The sequence below is a fragment of the Squalius cephalus genome (genome assembly GCF_949319135.1).
Source record: "Squalius cephalus genome assembly, chromosome: 16".
Lineage (NCBI taxonomy): Eukaryota > Metazoa > Chordata > Actinopteri > Cypriniformes > Leuciscidae > Squalius > Squalius cephalus.
This window is the reverse complement of record NC_137137.1, coordinates 35,119,281-35,136,015: the sequence shown is the minus strand read 5'-3', so window position 1 is coordinate 35,136,015 and position 16,735 is coordinate 35,119,281. Positions and strand designations below refer to the sequence as shown.

Below are 16,735 nucleotides of genomic sequence, written 5' to 3'. Positions count from 1 at the left end.
TGAACATGTTTGTGTTGAGTCTGACCTCAGCCCTGACTGACCCACTGACCTGATTCAGGACAAACGGCCCTGTGAATGCCCAGGTCATGGGGTCAGAGGTCACGGTACGACCCTGCACTTCAGAAGAGTCTCTATGACACTCGCTGACGCTGGGGTTTCGCTGTGATCATGGACACTTCCAGGGATATGATGCATGTCCATCTGAAGTGCTTTAGATGTGCTGTGTCATCATGAATAACCTCCAAACACTTTGTCTAAAATGTTTTAATTGGGAAGGATAATAATTATAATACTCATAATCTAGAATAAATCCATGGTTGTGTTCACAGATGAACTGGACATAAATCGAATAGGTTCACTCTTCACAAGGACCAACGAACACTACAAGTTACAATACAAATATTTATGTCTTCAATTTTCCACTTTCAAACCCTTGAGCTTTAATTATGGCTGTAATAATGCTGTTAACTTCTGTCAAAGAAGATGTTACAACACATTTTTACATTTATGCATTCGGAAGACACTTTTACCCAAAGCGACTTACATTGCATTGAAGGAAGACATCTGGATCAGTTCACGCTTTCCCAGAGGATCAAACCCATGATCCTATGATCTACTGTTTGAGCTAGAAGAATGATTATGCAATTATGACAATTATACGAATATAAATGTAAATAAAGTGAACCTAGCAAACATTGCACTCGCTAATGCAGGTTAAACTCACTGAGCTGGAGATGGAGTTCGTGAGAAGCGGCATTTACTGTGAACTGAGACGCTTTTATAAGCGGATTACATGCGTGTAAATGAACACAGTAACACTCTTCATTCTGAAACAAACAGTGCAACAGTTTATATACTTCTATTAAAACACATATCATTTATTTATACTCTGTTACATGAACCCTCTTTGGGCTGAGTTTAGGGTTTAGTTTAGCATTTATGATAAAACAAGAAGTCTGCGGTACTGTATGTCGTCTTTTAGACGGCCCAGTAAACGTGTGTGTTTGTTCATGGATTAGGATGCAGCTCACATACGGTTTAAGCCTCTTTACAATGAAAGGAAACCCTCAGGCTTATTTCAATTACAGCAGAAGAGTCTTAATGAACGCTCAGGCTGAAACAAAACAAAAAACAGCAGATATGAATGAAGAAAGCAGAGACACAGAAGGATTCAGTGGTTTTCTATCATGTAATGGCCACTGAAAGAGATTCGAACCCATTGTGTGTGTGTGTGTGTGTGTGTGTGTGAGTGTGAGTGTGAGTGTGAGTGTGTGTGTGTGTGTGTGTGTGTGTGTGTGTGTGTGTGTGTGTGTGTGTGTGTGTGTGTCTTAGGTCTTGTTTACACTGCAGGTCTTGATGCCCAATTCTGATTTGTTGCCTATATCCGCCTATATTTTTTTGACCGTCCATTTTACACGTTCATTCAACTGTGACCCATATCCGATTCACACTTGACATACTATCTGAAACATCACGCATGCTTAAAGGGGGTTCTGGCACAGATGGGCGGATGCGAAATATGCTTGATGCTAGCTTGGTGATAAATGTGAAGTTCGCCAAACATCGCCATGATTATGAGGCGGAGGAGGACGAAGAGTGCCATCATTGCAGCCTGTGCTTCAGGTATCGTGTGTGAGAGAGATCTCAGGACTGAGATCTATAGCACGAATTTTATTTCTTGTGCCATTTATACGCCAATTTTTTACGTGCATGATACACACTGCAAACCCCTTGGGTAGGATTAGGGGTGAGGAGTGTTTGTGTGTATTACACGCCATAAAGTGCATATCATATGCACGCAAAAACTATTTTTGCCATAAATGGCACAAGAAATAAAATTTGTGCTATACGCACTTTCATGAGATCGTGGCGGGCTTTAATGAGGAACAGTGGGTCCAAAACTTTAGGATGAGCAAGCCAACCTTTGATATGTTGTGTCAACGCTTGTCCACATTCCTCTCCTGCGGCGACACCTGACAACATCCGTCCCTTTGCAGACGCGCGTCAGGGTTTCTCTCGTCATCAAACCGTGGAGACGATGCCTAATGCCTCAGAAAACCCGATCTGCCTGTTTATATGACAGTCGCATTGGCACATATCTGATTTATATCTGATTTAATTCCACATATAAATGAGGCCTGAAATCTCGATATATCCGAATGCATGTGTTTTTTTTCCTGTTTACACTGTCATAGAACACATCCGATCTGTGTCACATTTGTGCAAAAAATTGGAATTGGGTCACATTTCACTGACAGTGTAAACGAGGCCTAGAGAGGCACACGTTTAATAAATCTTATGAATATTCTGTACACATTATGCAAGACAGACTCGCATGCTTAAATTCACTTGGACTACATTGTTCATGGAAAATGAAAGAAAGGTCTGAACCAGTGTTAAGTCTTTGGATACTTTATTAATATTTTGAATTCATTCACTTGATACACAGTGATACGAACCGTAACGATGGCGTGGGTTTTACCCTATCAGTTACAAACCTACACAGATTCAGCAGGAGGAGAGACTGAGTTACTGACGACTCCTTTCAGTTCAGAATCACTTTCTTTTAGGAGACAAAAACTCCATTTATCTGCACTTTAATCTGTGAAACTTTACAGACCTTTTACATTCATAAAAAGCTTTATTGCACAACGCCTGAAGGGAATATTGGAAAAAACTTAGAGGTTTTTAAGACAAGGCTGTTTGTTGGTTACAGCACATTTTAAAACCAAATGAAAGTCGAGCACCATCACCCTACACTCTTTAAAAGTGGCCCTGCAATGTTTAGCAAGACACAGAGCAACAGCTAAAGATATCGGTCTGCTTTCAGGGCTTTGTGCCATGAGCTTACAGTGTGTGAAGAGAGAAAATGTTCACATTTCGCACATCAGTGTTTGTTTTAAAAATGCGAGAAGCTGAAGATCAACATCTTGAGCAATCTTGTTACTCAGAAACATAGCAAATTATGAAAGTAAATCAGGTTGCAAATGCTGCTTTGAGAGTTTGAAGAGCCAAATACTGCAATTCTCGCTGTGGTCTGAAGCACAACTGTCTTCGAGACCCGACGCTGAGCCATGATGAGTTAACAGTGTTAATGTTTAGCCGGTGTTGAGCCGTTGTGTTTCTCTCGCTCCGGCTATTTTTGGACACAGAAACGCCTCCTCTCGTCTCCGGCAGAATCACAACCGCAGCATCCTGATCCCTGGCCCTTCGGCAGGAGCTGAATATTAATACTAGCTTAATAACACAAAGGTTTCATTTTAATTCATCAATTTTTCATTTCAAATTAATGAAAATGAAAATTACATCTATTATACAAAATAAATTTTTTGGAGGTCTGCATCCACATATGGATCTACTTCCTGTAAAATTTTTGCTCAATAAATACAATTAGAAAAATGCAAAGATCTGTTTGTTATTTGTTTAAGGGAATATTTAAGTAATTTTAGAATTTGACCTCAATTTAAGCCACAAGGTTTCATAACCTTTCTAGCACCGCTGTCATTTGTCATTTTTCAGTGATGTTTTTCACATTTTTGAGATGTTGTCCTCATGGTCTGGTGTATATAAGCAAAACACTAAGTTTACAGTGCCTCATAAAAGTCTCATAAAAGAAAGAATTGATTCTGAACTGAAACGAGTCGTCAGTAATTCAGTCTCAGTTCCTGATGAACCTGCGTAGGTTTGTAACTCATTAGCATAATTCCAGCCTCTGGTCTTGATTGGCTGATCAGCATCTCTTAGCTCCGCCCTCAAACACTGTAGTGTATCTGAGACTGGAAGAGTTTGGTTCGTGTTGTTCATGTGGAGAAGACGCTGTTTTCTGAGATTGATACGGTAAAACCCACGCCATTGTTACTGTTCGTATCACTATGTCAAGAGCTGAGATTCAGATATAATAATCCAATCACAGCAGACTAGGCCATCTGACCAATCAGATCAGAGCAGCTCTCAGAGAGGCGGAGTTTAGAGAGACTGAATCCGTGATCGAACCATTTCAAAATTAAAGAGTTTTTTTACCTTTGATGCGTGTAAACCTATTGTAGGAGACTCGAACAAAATTAGGAGCCTTTAAAATAGCGTAATAGGGGAAGTAACATAGGGTTAAATTACCAGAAAAAAAAACTATTGCTGTTTGCTTCAATCTATTGAAACACAATTTATCTACACATTGTTAAGGAAATTAACAGTTCATCATGAAATCATGAAAACTGTTTTTTAAAGAATTTTGTAGGTGGACTTAACCGCCCTTAAACAATGCCATTGAATCGTTCATTTAAGAGATTTGTTCAAAAACACATTCATCCAGTGATGAAACAAGTCATTCATTCAATCAGATTGTTTTGAAAAAATAATTCAAAGACTGTAGCAATTATTGTGCAACTCTGCTGAACATGAAAAACAAGTAAAACTGCATGAATTGTCACATTCAATTCAATGCAACATTTTAAAGTTGACCTATTCTGCCCTTTCACAGAGTCTTGATGTTGTTTCAGGCTCTACTAGAACAGGTTTTCCTCCATAAAATTTCCTCATATTCTCCATTGTTGCGGCTCCTCTCTTCCCAGTCTGTCAGTAACGCTCTGTTTAGTTGCTGTCTCTATGAAGCCCCGCCTTCTGAAAAGCACACGGTGCTCTGATTGGTCGGCTGGAGCGGTGTGTTGTGATTGGATGAGCACTTCGGGTGTGTTTGGGAAATGTCCCGCCCCTAACCATAACCGCCAGTTTAACACACTACCAGAGAATGTATAATAAGGGGAGAAGTCCCACTCTCAGTACACTTCCGGCTTCTGAACTGGTTGCAGTTCCACTCTGGCTCCACATGAGGGCGCTCACAGGACGAGTGCAGGATGAATGGAGGTCTATGGCGCTATACCCCTCAAAATCCACTTTTCTCAGGATATAATTTTTTGTCTAGTAATTTGAATGTTGTATTCGAAAGGAGATGCAAAGTAATTACACACTGCTGGGTGTTAGATTTTTTAGAGTCGCTTTAAAGTCTTTTAAAATGTCAATGACGTCATACACATCGTACGACCAGAGATACTGCTTTACGGCAATCCTTCAGTCACTTTGGTGCTTTCAGCTCTGCACTTTCTTTTCTCTCGAGGCATCGACAACACAGCTGACACAGGGAAACACACAACACAGCTGACACAGGGAAACACACAACACAGCTGACACAGGTACACACGCAACACAGCTGACACAGGTAAACACACAACACAGCTGACACAGGTAAACACACAACACAGCTGACACAGGTAAACACACAACACAGCCAACACAGGTAAACACACAAAAACACACAAAACACACAAAAACACACAACATAGCCGACACAGGCAAACACACGACACAGCCGACACAGGCAAACACACAACACAGCCGACACAGGCAAACACACAACACAGCCGACACAGGCAAACACACGACACAGCCGACACAGGCAAACACACGACACAGGGAAACACACAGCACAGCCGACACAGGCAAACACACAACACAGCCGACACAGGTAAACACACGGCACAGCCGACACAGGCAAACACACAACCCAGCTGACACAGGTAAACACACGACACAGCCGACACAAACACACGACACAGCCGACACAGGTAAACACACAACACAGCTGACAGGGAAACACACAACACAGCCGACACAGGCAAACACACGACACAGCCGACACAGGTAAACACACGACACAGCTGACACAGGTAAACACACAAAAACACACAAAAACACACAACACAGCCGACACAGGCAAACACACGACACAGCCGACACAGGCAAACACACGACACAGGCAAACACACAGCACAGCCGACACAGGCAAACACACAACACAGCCGACACAGGTAAACACAAGGCACAGCCGACACAGGCAAACACACAACACAGCTGACACAGGCAAACACACAACCCAGCTGACACAGAGAAACACACAACACAGCCGACACAGGTAAACACACGACACAGCCGACACAGGTAAACACACGACACAGCCGACACAGGCAAACACACAACACAGCTGACACAGGTAAACACACAACACAGCCGACACAGGCAAACACACGACACAGCCGACACAGGAAAACACACAACACAGCTGACAGGGAAACACACAACACAGCTGACAGGGAAACACACAACACAGCCGACACAGGGAAACACACAACACAGCCGACACAGGGAAACACACAACACAGCCGACACAGGTAAACACACAACACAGCCGACACAGGTAAACACACAACCCAGCTGACACAGGGAAACACACAACACAGCCGACACAGGGAAACACACAACACAGCCGACACAGGGAAACACACAACACAGCCGACACAGGGAAACACACAACACAGCCGACACAGGTAAACACACAACACAGCCGACACAGGTAAACACACAACACAGCCGACACAGGTAAACACACAACCCAGCTGACACAGGGAAACACACAACACAGCCGACACAGGCAAACACACGACACAGCCGACACAGGTAAACACACAACACAGCTGACAGGGAAACACACAACACAGCCGACACAGGGAAACACACAACACAGCTGACACAGGTAAACACACGACACAGCTGACACAGGTAAACACACAACACAGCTGACACAGGTAAACATACAACACAGCCGACACAGGCAAACACACAACACAGCCGACACAGGTAAACACACGACACAGCTGACACAGGTAAACACACAACACAGCTGACACAGGTAAACATACAACACAGCTGACACAGGCAAACACACAACACAGCCGACACAGGCAAACACACAACACAGCCGACACAGGTAAACACACAACACAGCTGACACAGGTAAACACACAACACAGCTGACACAGGTAAACATACAACACAGCTGACACAGGCAAACACACAACACAGCCGACACAGGCAAACACACAACACAGCCGACACAGGTAAACACACGTGCTAGAAGAGTTTTTGTTTTGTTTGTTTCTGGTCCTACTTCGGCGGTATCTCTGGTCATCCTTCACTGACCAATCAGCGTTCATTAGCAGAATGCTAGCGTGTTATGGGCAACAACAACTCAACCTGTAAGAAATCGAAAGGACATAAGTACTCGTTCATTCAACTTTCGACCTATAACCCATGTTGAACTTGCAAAACCTACAATCAAATCTGAGATTTCTCAACGGCAATCGGGTGAAAGAGACGAATTTAGCCGTCTAGCTCCATAGACTCCCATTCATTCTGCACTCATGGGCGATCGCCCCCAGTGGAGCTCTGGTGGAACTACAACCAAAATTCCGTACAATAGGACTTAATAGGGAGTGGCCAGACTCTCCGTAGACGGGCTCTGACACTACTAACTAACGCAACCAGGCCCCGCCCCTTTATTCTGCGTATGAATTATTTAAAGGTGCTGTATGTAACTTTTCACTCTACTAAAGCATAAAAATACCATAATATGTTTGCATATATTGAGGAAACATGCTAAGTTCACATACTCGTTTCTCTGAAAAACACTTCTACAGCCAGTTATTTTACTTTGAAATGTGCATTTCCAGGCTGGAATGTGTGTTATTGCTTTGGTCTGTGATACTGCACGTTGCCAATTTTCATTGTTCATTGCGCTCGTTCCTGTTGCGTGTGCTCAAACTAGCAACCCGTGTGAGCGTCGAGTCTGAGGAGGCGGGGCGGGAGAAACCCCGATCTCTGATATTTTGAATTTAGACTGCAGTACCTATTTCAACCTCTAGTTGTCAATCTTACAGACTGCACCTTTAAATGAGGAATATTGTGACGTTTTTCGTTCCTGGAAGATACTCAAGACTACAATGGAGGTGTTTCAGGGAGTTCAGAAACACTGAAACTGATATAGAGAAGAACTGAAGCTTTACAGAGCTTTTTCATGCTCAAACAGCAACATTACACACTAAACACAGATGGAAAAGCATAACAGGACACTTTTAAGAATGGATTCCACAAGTGATTCACGGTTTGGTTCTGCTTGTTCATGTCCATATCTCTCCATCTCTCTCTCTGCTTGTCCTCGGCTGGCAGCAGGTTTGTAAAGCTCAGTAAAGCGTGTTTCCCACGCGAGCACGGCGATGTTGACACGGCACAAACACACCTGATGTGGCTTCATCTGTCAGGCAGGGCGCCAGATGCACATTAACAGATTTGACTCCACAATCAACTCCATAAAACGCATTATGGCATCCCACATGAGTACACACAATCAACACTAAAACCTATGACGAGGAGCTTTAATTAATCTCACACACACACACACACACACACACACACACGCACTCACACACAGCCAAATCCTGAGACACACAGACCGGATTCATAACAGTAGGATCCAGGTTATCTAATAATGCCAACATCTTCCTGAATCACAGCTGCTGTAATTGAGTCCGGTCACTAATGAGCTCAAAGCAGAAACCGTGATGGACAGCCTGTCAATAATATCATCAACAATCTGTCACCAGCCAAAAGATCTCATTTCAAAGCCATCAACATCTGAATCCTTCAAATGAAGTTCAATGCACTGAAATGCAAACAGATCTGAAACAAAGGGGTAATTTAAAACTCAACCTCTAATGACCCGCTGAAGTGAACAACAGCACTGACCCACTTGGCAGCGTTTCTGCTCGTTTCCCTCAAATCCTCCCAAACACATGAGCAGACAAACCCTGACACGACTCGAGTGTGTGGGAGTATGATCACCATCAGCAACGCCACATTCCAGCAGGAGATGCTTATCGACAGAGCGCTGACACACACACACACACATTTTTTTCTCCATATAGTTTCTTCAATGGAGTCCAACGGGTCGAAGGTCCAGATGTGAGTTTCAGTGCAGCTTCAAAGTCTCGACACGATTCAGCCGAGGAATAAGAGTCTTATCTAGACAAACCAGCAGACATTTTGTTGATTATGTTGAAAGGTCACGCGCGCTGTAGGTGGAAGTACCGACTTGGTGTTTACAAAGCAAACGTGCAAAGACTCAGTCAAACGCCATTTACAAAACAATAAATAAATGGTAAAACAACGACGTTGGACGATTTTGACGTCAGATGACAAATTGAGGAGTTTTTCACCCTTTCCTACATTTATAAACCGGATCACGCATGACCTTTCAACGTGATCACGTAATGTGTGGCACATCACAGCTAGTGCAAGATGATCATTTGTGGTTAAAAAGTATATAAATGTTTATTTTGTTATAAAATGTCCGCTGGTTTGTCTAGATAAGACTCTTATTCCTCGGCTGGATCATGTCGAGACTTTGAAGCTGCACTGAAACTCACATCTGGACCTTCGACCCGTTGGACCCCATTAAAGTCACTATATGGAGAAAAATCCTGGAGTGTTTTCCTCAAAAACCTTCATTTCTTTTCCACTGAAGAAAGAAAGACATGAACATCTTGGATGACGTGGGGAGAGTAAATTATCAGGAAATTTTAATTCTGAAGTGAACTAATCCTTTAACCTGGTTCACCTGGTTGCACAACATACAGTCCAAAAGCGACGTCAGGAGAGGATATTTGTTTTAATGACCATACAAGTTCCATTAAACCATCAAATTATGAGGAAAAAATGTTTTTTAAATATGAGGGAAGAACAAAACACTAAACTTGGTTACCATATTTTTCTGACAAAATGATTTGGCAAAAAACAACAACAACAGCTACAGGTTTTACTTTACTATGCAAAAAAAACATTGAAAAACAAAGCTAAAAGTTTGCATTAACTACAACATAATCAGTTATTAATATTACCTTGGTTCTCTCTTGTTTTTGCATGTTCATTATTTCTATGTATGACAGTCTGGCCAAACATTATGTTGCACATTTGTCATTGTGTTATCAGCACAAATAAAACAATCAACTCCAAGCACAACTACGCAATATTACTACAAAATTAACACATTTATAATCAATGTTTGAATAAAAGGTGAAGATGTCAGTTTCCTAGGCTGGCCACTATTGTCTTTATGTGTGCCATTTTTAACATGAGTGATGTGTCTTTATTTTTAACAATGGCTCCTTCTGTCATCAACACCTGAGATCAATGTTCAGACTAACACAAACACGAAATGTTCATCCCTTCAGATCTGAGGAGTATAAGAGCCATTGTTCTACTTATCAAATACCAGAAGCCACCATGAAATGCCACTTTGTTATTCAACTTGCAATTTGTTTCAAAATGTCATTATAACATGTTTCCAAGGCCACCAGGAATCCAGGATTTGTGCATTTGTGGTTTCAGTCGGTTCGTGCAGAACATTTTCATACATGATTAATTAGGATTTCTATGTGAAAACATTTGAAAGTTTTAAGCACACGCACTACATGTACCGTGACTCTGGCATTTACAGTTATGAAAGGATATAAAAACGTTTTAAACATTGGGATCTCTAGAACACCAGATATCTGCAAAGATCGCAGACGATCTCAAGATGGCTGTTGTTCACATTCACAGATTGCAGTTTCCATCAAATGCTTATCTTAGAATATCTTTCAAAAGCTTCACGATCTGACCACTCTTTTACAGTGAAAGTCATTTCTTCATTTGTGTTGGGAATGAGCACCAATAATAAACACGCACACCATTAAAGACAGAGAGAGAGACAGAGAGTAACCTGAACGAAACACTGACGGTGTAAATCACAGATGAACAGTAAAGCGGGTCAGAACAAACACACACAGTCAATGAGTTCACATGCACTCATTTCAGTCAATCGAGATGAAATCCAACCCAAAACTTGCAATCCAGTTCACATTTTTCATTACATCTCATCCACTGACCAGTTATAAAGAAACACGTGCACGTTCATCAGAAGTAAAACATATACGTTTACTGTTGAACAAACTTGATTAGATTAAGGAAAACTTTTCCACAAAAATGAATTACATTTTTCCAACAAAATCTAATTTGTTTGAAATTATTTATTGTAATCTTGAACTTAAAATTCATTTAGTCATTCCTGCTAGACAAAGTTTTGTCAGGTTTGTCTGCCTAAAATCGCCAACATTATAATTTTAGCTAATTTGACTCTACAGTTATTTCCAATAATAGAAGCTACTAGTGTTCAATTAAATTAAAACCACTTTTTACAGAGTAATATTGTATATGCAGGTCTGCGATGTATAGTGTATACTGCGTGCCCACAGCCCTAAGCTAAACACAGTCGCCACTCTTCTGCATAATGGTAACCACAAAATTCAAAAACATTACAGAAAGTCCTCTAAGTTTCTAACATAACTGAATATTAAACACTAACATTAACTAACAACATCTTTCCATTTACAGAAAAACACATAAAATAACACTTTAATCCCTAAATTTACCCTCCTAATGCAGTCCCTTGCAAAGCATGCTGGGAACTACAGATCCACTGCCCAGTTAGCTGTCAACAAAAATGATTCATGTAGTTTTCACACAAATTAATTAAATAAACTTAAGTTTTAAACATTGAAGTTGATTGAACACAAATAAATTAAGTTGTGACAAAATATTAAACAACCGTGTTACTTTAGCTTATTTTAATTCATTAAATTTAACAAGGGGCAAAAATGTATTTTTTGAGTGTATGTAAACGTAAAGATCGTATTATAACAGGCTGGGGATCATAAGCATCACAGCACATAAGGCATTTCTGAATCAGATTGAGAAGATGCCCGTATTCAAGCGTTTGCATGCTTAGCTTTTCCGATTGATCGGATTATTTCCGGTCTAAATCCCCCCTTTCAATCCAATCGAACTGTTATTCGGATCAATTGAGACATGTACATGTAGGCTTTTCCGATTATTTGGTTGCATGTAGCTAATGAAGAGCCAAAACTACACCAAGCAGAACCAACCAGCTAAACCTTCTGAAAACCACCTAGCTTATGCTGGGAGACCAGCTACAAACCACTCTATAATGGTCTTTTCCAGTAGTGATGGGAAAACAAAGCTCTGAATCGAACTTTCAATCAACTGAACCAACAGCTTCGCACAATGTTTCACCGTTTCAAACGCTCAACGCTGTTTTATTGAAAGTGTAATCTATTAAACGCAATCAACAAATCATCTAATACCATTAAATATGAAGTGTCGATAACACATGATATTTTATTAAATGTGTAGGGCTAGTTTAATGGACAGCATGGTTAAAGGTGCAGTTAGCGATTTCTGAGAAACGCTGTTGAAAGTGGAGCCACACATTTGTAGCCAATCAGTAGTAAGGGGCGTGTCCACTCATGAGGGGGAGGGGCCTGTGCTGCATAACGTGTTCATGAATTTGGGGGCGGAGCTATCAAGATAGGATGGGGCTTACTGCACCTTTAATCAAATAAATTCTAACTAAAACTCTTCCTTTATATTAGTCAAATGCGACCCATAAAAACGTATCAAGCCAAGGCACACAACAATTAAAGTATAAAACATAAAAAGCCTTTGTTTTTAATTTGTCGAATGCCTTTGCTTGATGCTTTTTTATGAGTCGCATTTTCCCTACATCCAAAGAGCAGAGGGATACGGATTTTACACCCATTGCAGCGCTTTTTTGCACTCATTGTCTTATGTGTTATTAAAAATGTTTACAAATTTGTACAATAATAAAAAAGAAAAGAAAAAGAAAAAGAAACATTCAGACACTGGTTAACAGAGATCATCGCCCCCTAGTGGGGAACCACTGAAATTTCAAAACGCTTCAAAGCAATTATGACATAACGAAGCCTAGATTACTGTAATCTCATGACTTTGGCAGTTCCATATGCGCCACGAAATAATGACTCGAAACAAATGATTCACAAAGGATTCGAAACTTCACAAAGCGCCCATCACAGCACAATGGCACTGCCACAGTTAATGAACAACAGAAACACACCTGAAGCTCACACCAGGCCACCTCCACCCAGGTGTCCGTGTCCAGGCCCTTGTAGACAGTCTTGAAGGACCCGCGTCCGATCTCGATGTCAAACTTGAGGAAGCGTCCTCCCGGAGAGGTGGCGATAGCCTTCATCCCAGCCTCCTCCTCGTTCTCCTCGCTGGCCGCCTTCATGCTCATCTTACCCGCATCCGTGGAGTCCGCTGTCTTAGGGTCTGTTTTCTCCTTCTCATCTGTGCTGGTGCTGTCTAGGTCTTTCTGACCTTTCTGGCTCTCCGTGCTCGACCCTTCTTGTAAACTGGAGCGTACGGCCAGAGTCCGGTCCACTATGGTGCGCAGGTTAATGCTGAGTATCTTGCTCTGCTCCTCACACTCGGGTGCGCAGTCGTCCGCATGGTGCTCGTCATGATCCGCGAACCACAGGCTCCGTCGGATGAACCTGTGGTGTTTGGAGGACGGGTATGAGCTCGGGTCACTTCCCGCCCGCACCAGCGCAGAGCTCTCCAGCTTATTCACATTGCCCTCGCTGATGGTCTCATAGATATTCAGCTTGAGCTCACACTGGGAGTTTGGCACCGAGGAAGCGCAGCAGTCGGGTTTGGGCTCCATGGTTTAAATCAATCACACGCTGGTGCAGCACTGACGCATGTTCCCGAACACCAGCGATATCACATCTGTGGGAATACAACAGATTCATCATTAATGCATTCACGGCAGAATCGTTTTTAAGATTTAGGACACACCACAACTACTAATCTTAAAAGGTCTAATAACAATATACACAATTTCTGTAATCTGGCAAACTTGCCTCCGTGTGCAAAAGGTGTCAGTTTTTAATTTAACACTGATGCAAATGTGCTTCTTTCAGGGACTTGCTCATTTAATAGGCTACTAATATTTACATTTTTGAAAACGTGTGGCCTACATGAATTAATATGTTTTCTGCCCTGTTTTATGACAAAACAAACCATAAATTGGCAAGAAAGAAAAAAGACTCACAACCCTCTAAAGAAATATTCTCAAAATAGAGAGAAAATTCTAATTAGCTCAAATTAGTACCAGATTGTAAATTGGCTAGTTTTCGTTTTAATCTGAAGTTGCCACATTTTTTGATCGCCGGCAAATTAGGTGACATCTCATTAAATATGCATATTTTTTTCATATTGCATCAGAAGTGACAGACTGCACAAACAAGCCGAGTTTTTCTTAATTTCATGAACAATCAAGTGGTAAGTCATTGTCAAAAGGTTCCCAAGTAATAAAATAATTTTTTGAACATTTCGTGGGCTATATAAAAATACCTATTTTAGCATAAAATGCTATTTTATAACAGAAATATGATGGAACATGGTTCTAAACGCGCGGCGGTGAAAGATGATATTATTTACTGCATGAGCAAATGCCACTTTAAGAGCGTGGCCTCCAAATGCTATGCTACCTCTAAATTCTAATCTAATCGACATCAGAACAATATGTGTATTTGGACAGTACACAATATTGTGGCAAAGTCAACACTGTAAAATGCTTCATAACCCCTGGTTTAGCCGGTGGTCTCTATGCGCGAGCGAGCGTCTTGCTGATGAATGAACGCTTTAATGTTGACGCTGAGCGCGAGCTACTGCAGGTGCGACACATTAGCTCGATTATCCTCCATCATATGCAAAGAACATAAAGCTGTGATGCGAACTCACATGTGCTGGTGATATATGGTGAAATCCCAAGTGTCGCGCTGGGTTTGCTGGTGAGAGATGATCGGCGGAGATGACGAGCAGACCGCCCGCAACACGCAATAAATCACGCGTGAAACGCGCTTTGCGCATTTGCAGTAGAGTCGTGTTGAAGGTCCAGAACCAACAGTCGAGCTTTAAACACGCTCGTGTCTCACTCACCTCGGCATCCCTGGAAATTTCCCCGTTTGAAAAGGATTGCTGAATCCCTGCTTTAGTGCTCCTGCTCCTCCACGCCCATCTGAGACCGAGCGCTAATGAAATGGAACATTCCAAACATTCCTCTGCCTCCTCATTACAGGCACCTCACCTTCCACACGATACATTATCATCATCATCATCATCAGGTCAGCCCTCGCTTTTTAAAGGAATAGTGGACTCACGAATAAAAATCTTCTCGTTTTTATCTTCTCCCTCTCTCTTATCCCTCATGCACATTGTTACTGCAAAAGGAGATATCTTCTGAACAGCTCTTTTCCATTTAACAATACCAAAAAAGTCAAGACTCATGAATAATAGTCAAGTCTCCTGTTCTGTTCATCACTTGGAATATAGGCTATTGTGCAAGTCATGACTGCAATCGTGGTGTTTCTTGACAGCTCCTGGTCATGCCTGGTCAAGTGCAACATTTTGTTCCACAAAAAAAGTAATATGGATAGAGGGTGAGTAAATAGTGACAGAGTACATTTTTGGGGGGGAACGATTCCTCATTTAGTCATTCTGTCATGAATTACTCACCCTCATGTCGTTACAAACCCATAAGACTTTTGTTCATCTTCATTACACAAATGAAGATATTTTAATAAAATCTGAGAGATTTCTGTCCCACCATTGACAGTTACGCAACTAGCTTTGATGCTTAAAAAAAAGTTTATGAAGATATCATGAAACTAATCCATATGAATTGAGTAGTTTAGTCCAAATTTTCTGAAGAGACTCGATCACATTATATGATGAACGGATTTTAAGTTAAGCTTTAATTCACATATAAACACTAATAAGCAAACATAAACAGAAGCTCAACCAAACCTGCTTGACACGTGAGAATGATCCTCATTGGTCCTTTCTGAAGCTCAAACGTGATGCGTAACATGAGAATGATACTCATTGGTTCTTGCTGAAGCTCAAATGTGATGCGTAACACGAGAATGAACCTCATTGGCTCTTGCTGAAGCTCAAACGTGATGCGTAACACGAGAATGAACCTCATTGGTTCTTGCTGAAGCTCAAACGTGCTGCGTAACACGAGAATGAACCTCATTGGCTCTTGCTGAAGCTCAAACGTGCTGCGTAACACGAGAATGAACCTCATTGGCTCTTGCTGAAGCTCAAACGTGATGCGTAACACGAGAATGAACCTCATTGGTTCTTGCTGAAGCTCAAACGTGATGCGTAACACGAGAATGAACCTCATTGGTTCTTGCTGAAGCTCAAACGTGATGCGTAACACGAGAATGAACCTCATTGGTTCTTGCTGAAGCTCAAACGTGATGCGTAACACGAGAATGAACCTCATTGGTTCTTGCTGAAGCTCAAACGTGATGCGTAACACGAGAATGAACCTCATTGGTTCTTGCTGAAGCTCAAACGTGATGCGTAACACGAGAATGAACCTCATTGGTTCTTGCTGAAGCTCAAACGTGATGCGTAACACGAGAATGAACCTCATTGGTTCTTGCTGAAGCTCAAACGTGATGCGTAACACGAGAATGAACCTCATTGGTTCTTGCTGAAGCTCAAACGTGATGCGTAACACGAGAATGATCCTCATTGGTTCTTGCTGAAGCTCAAACGTGATGCGTAACACGAGAATGAACCTCATTGGTTCTTGCTGAAGCTCAAACGTGATGCGTAACACGAGAATGAACCTCATTGGTTCTTGCTGAAGCTCAAACGTGATGCGTAACACGAGAATGATCCTCATTGGTTCTTGCTGAAGCTCAAACGTGATGCGTAACACGAGAATGATCCTCATTGGTTCTTGCTGAAGCTCAAACGTGATGCGTAACACGAGAATGATCCTCATTGGTTCTTGCTGAAGCTCAAACGTGATGCGTAACACGAGAATGAACCTCATTGGTTCTTGCTGAAGCTCAAACGTGATGCGTAACACGAGAATGATCCTCATTGG

General features: G+C 41.7%; 1 protein-coding gene across 4 annotated transcripts in view; it reads right to left on the bottom strand.

Annotated features, from left to right (window-relative positions):
• LOC307173298 (serine/threonine-protein kinase WNK2) overlaps positions 1-14,944 on the bottom strand; it is a 73,992-nt gene extending 59,048 nt beyond the window's left edge. For 3 of the 4 annotated variants that reach the window (XM_079896311.1, XM_079896313.1, XM_079896314.1), the window contains exons 1-2: positions 14,569-14,944; positions 12,878-13,551 (exon numbers count right to left, since the gene is read on the bottom strand). In XM_079896311.1, the coding sequence (XP_079752437.1) occupies positions 12,878-13,486 (609 nt within the window). In that variant the 5' untranslated portion in view covers positions 13,487-13,551; positions 14,569-14,944. The remainder of the gene's footprint in view (positions 1-12,877; positions 13,552-14,568) is intronic. The other variant, XM_079896312.1, reaches the window with a different exon arrangement.
• Between the last annotated feature and the right edge of the window lie 1,791 nt (positions 14,945-16,735).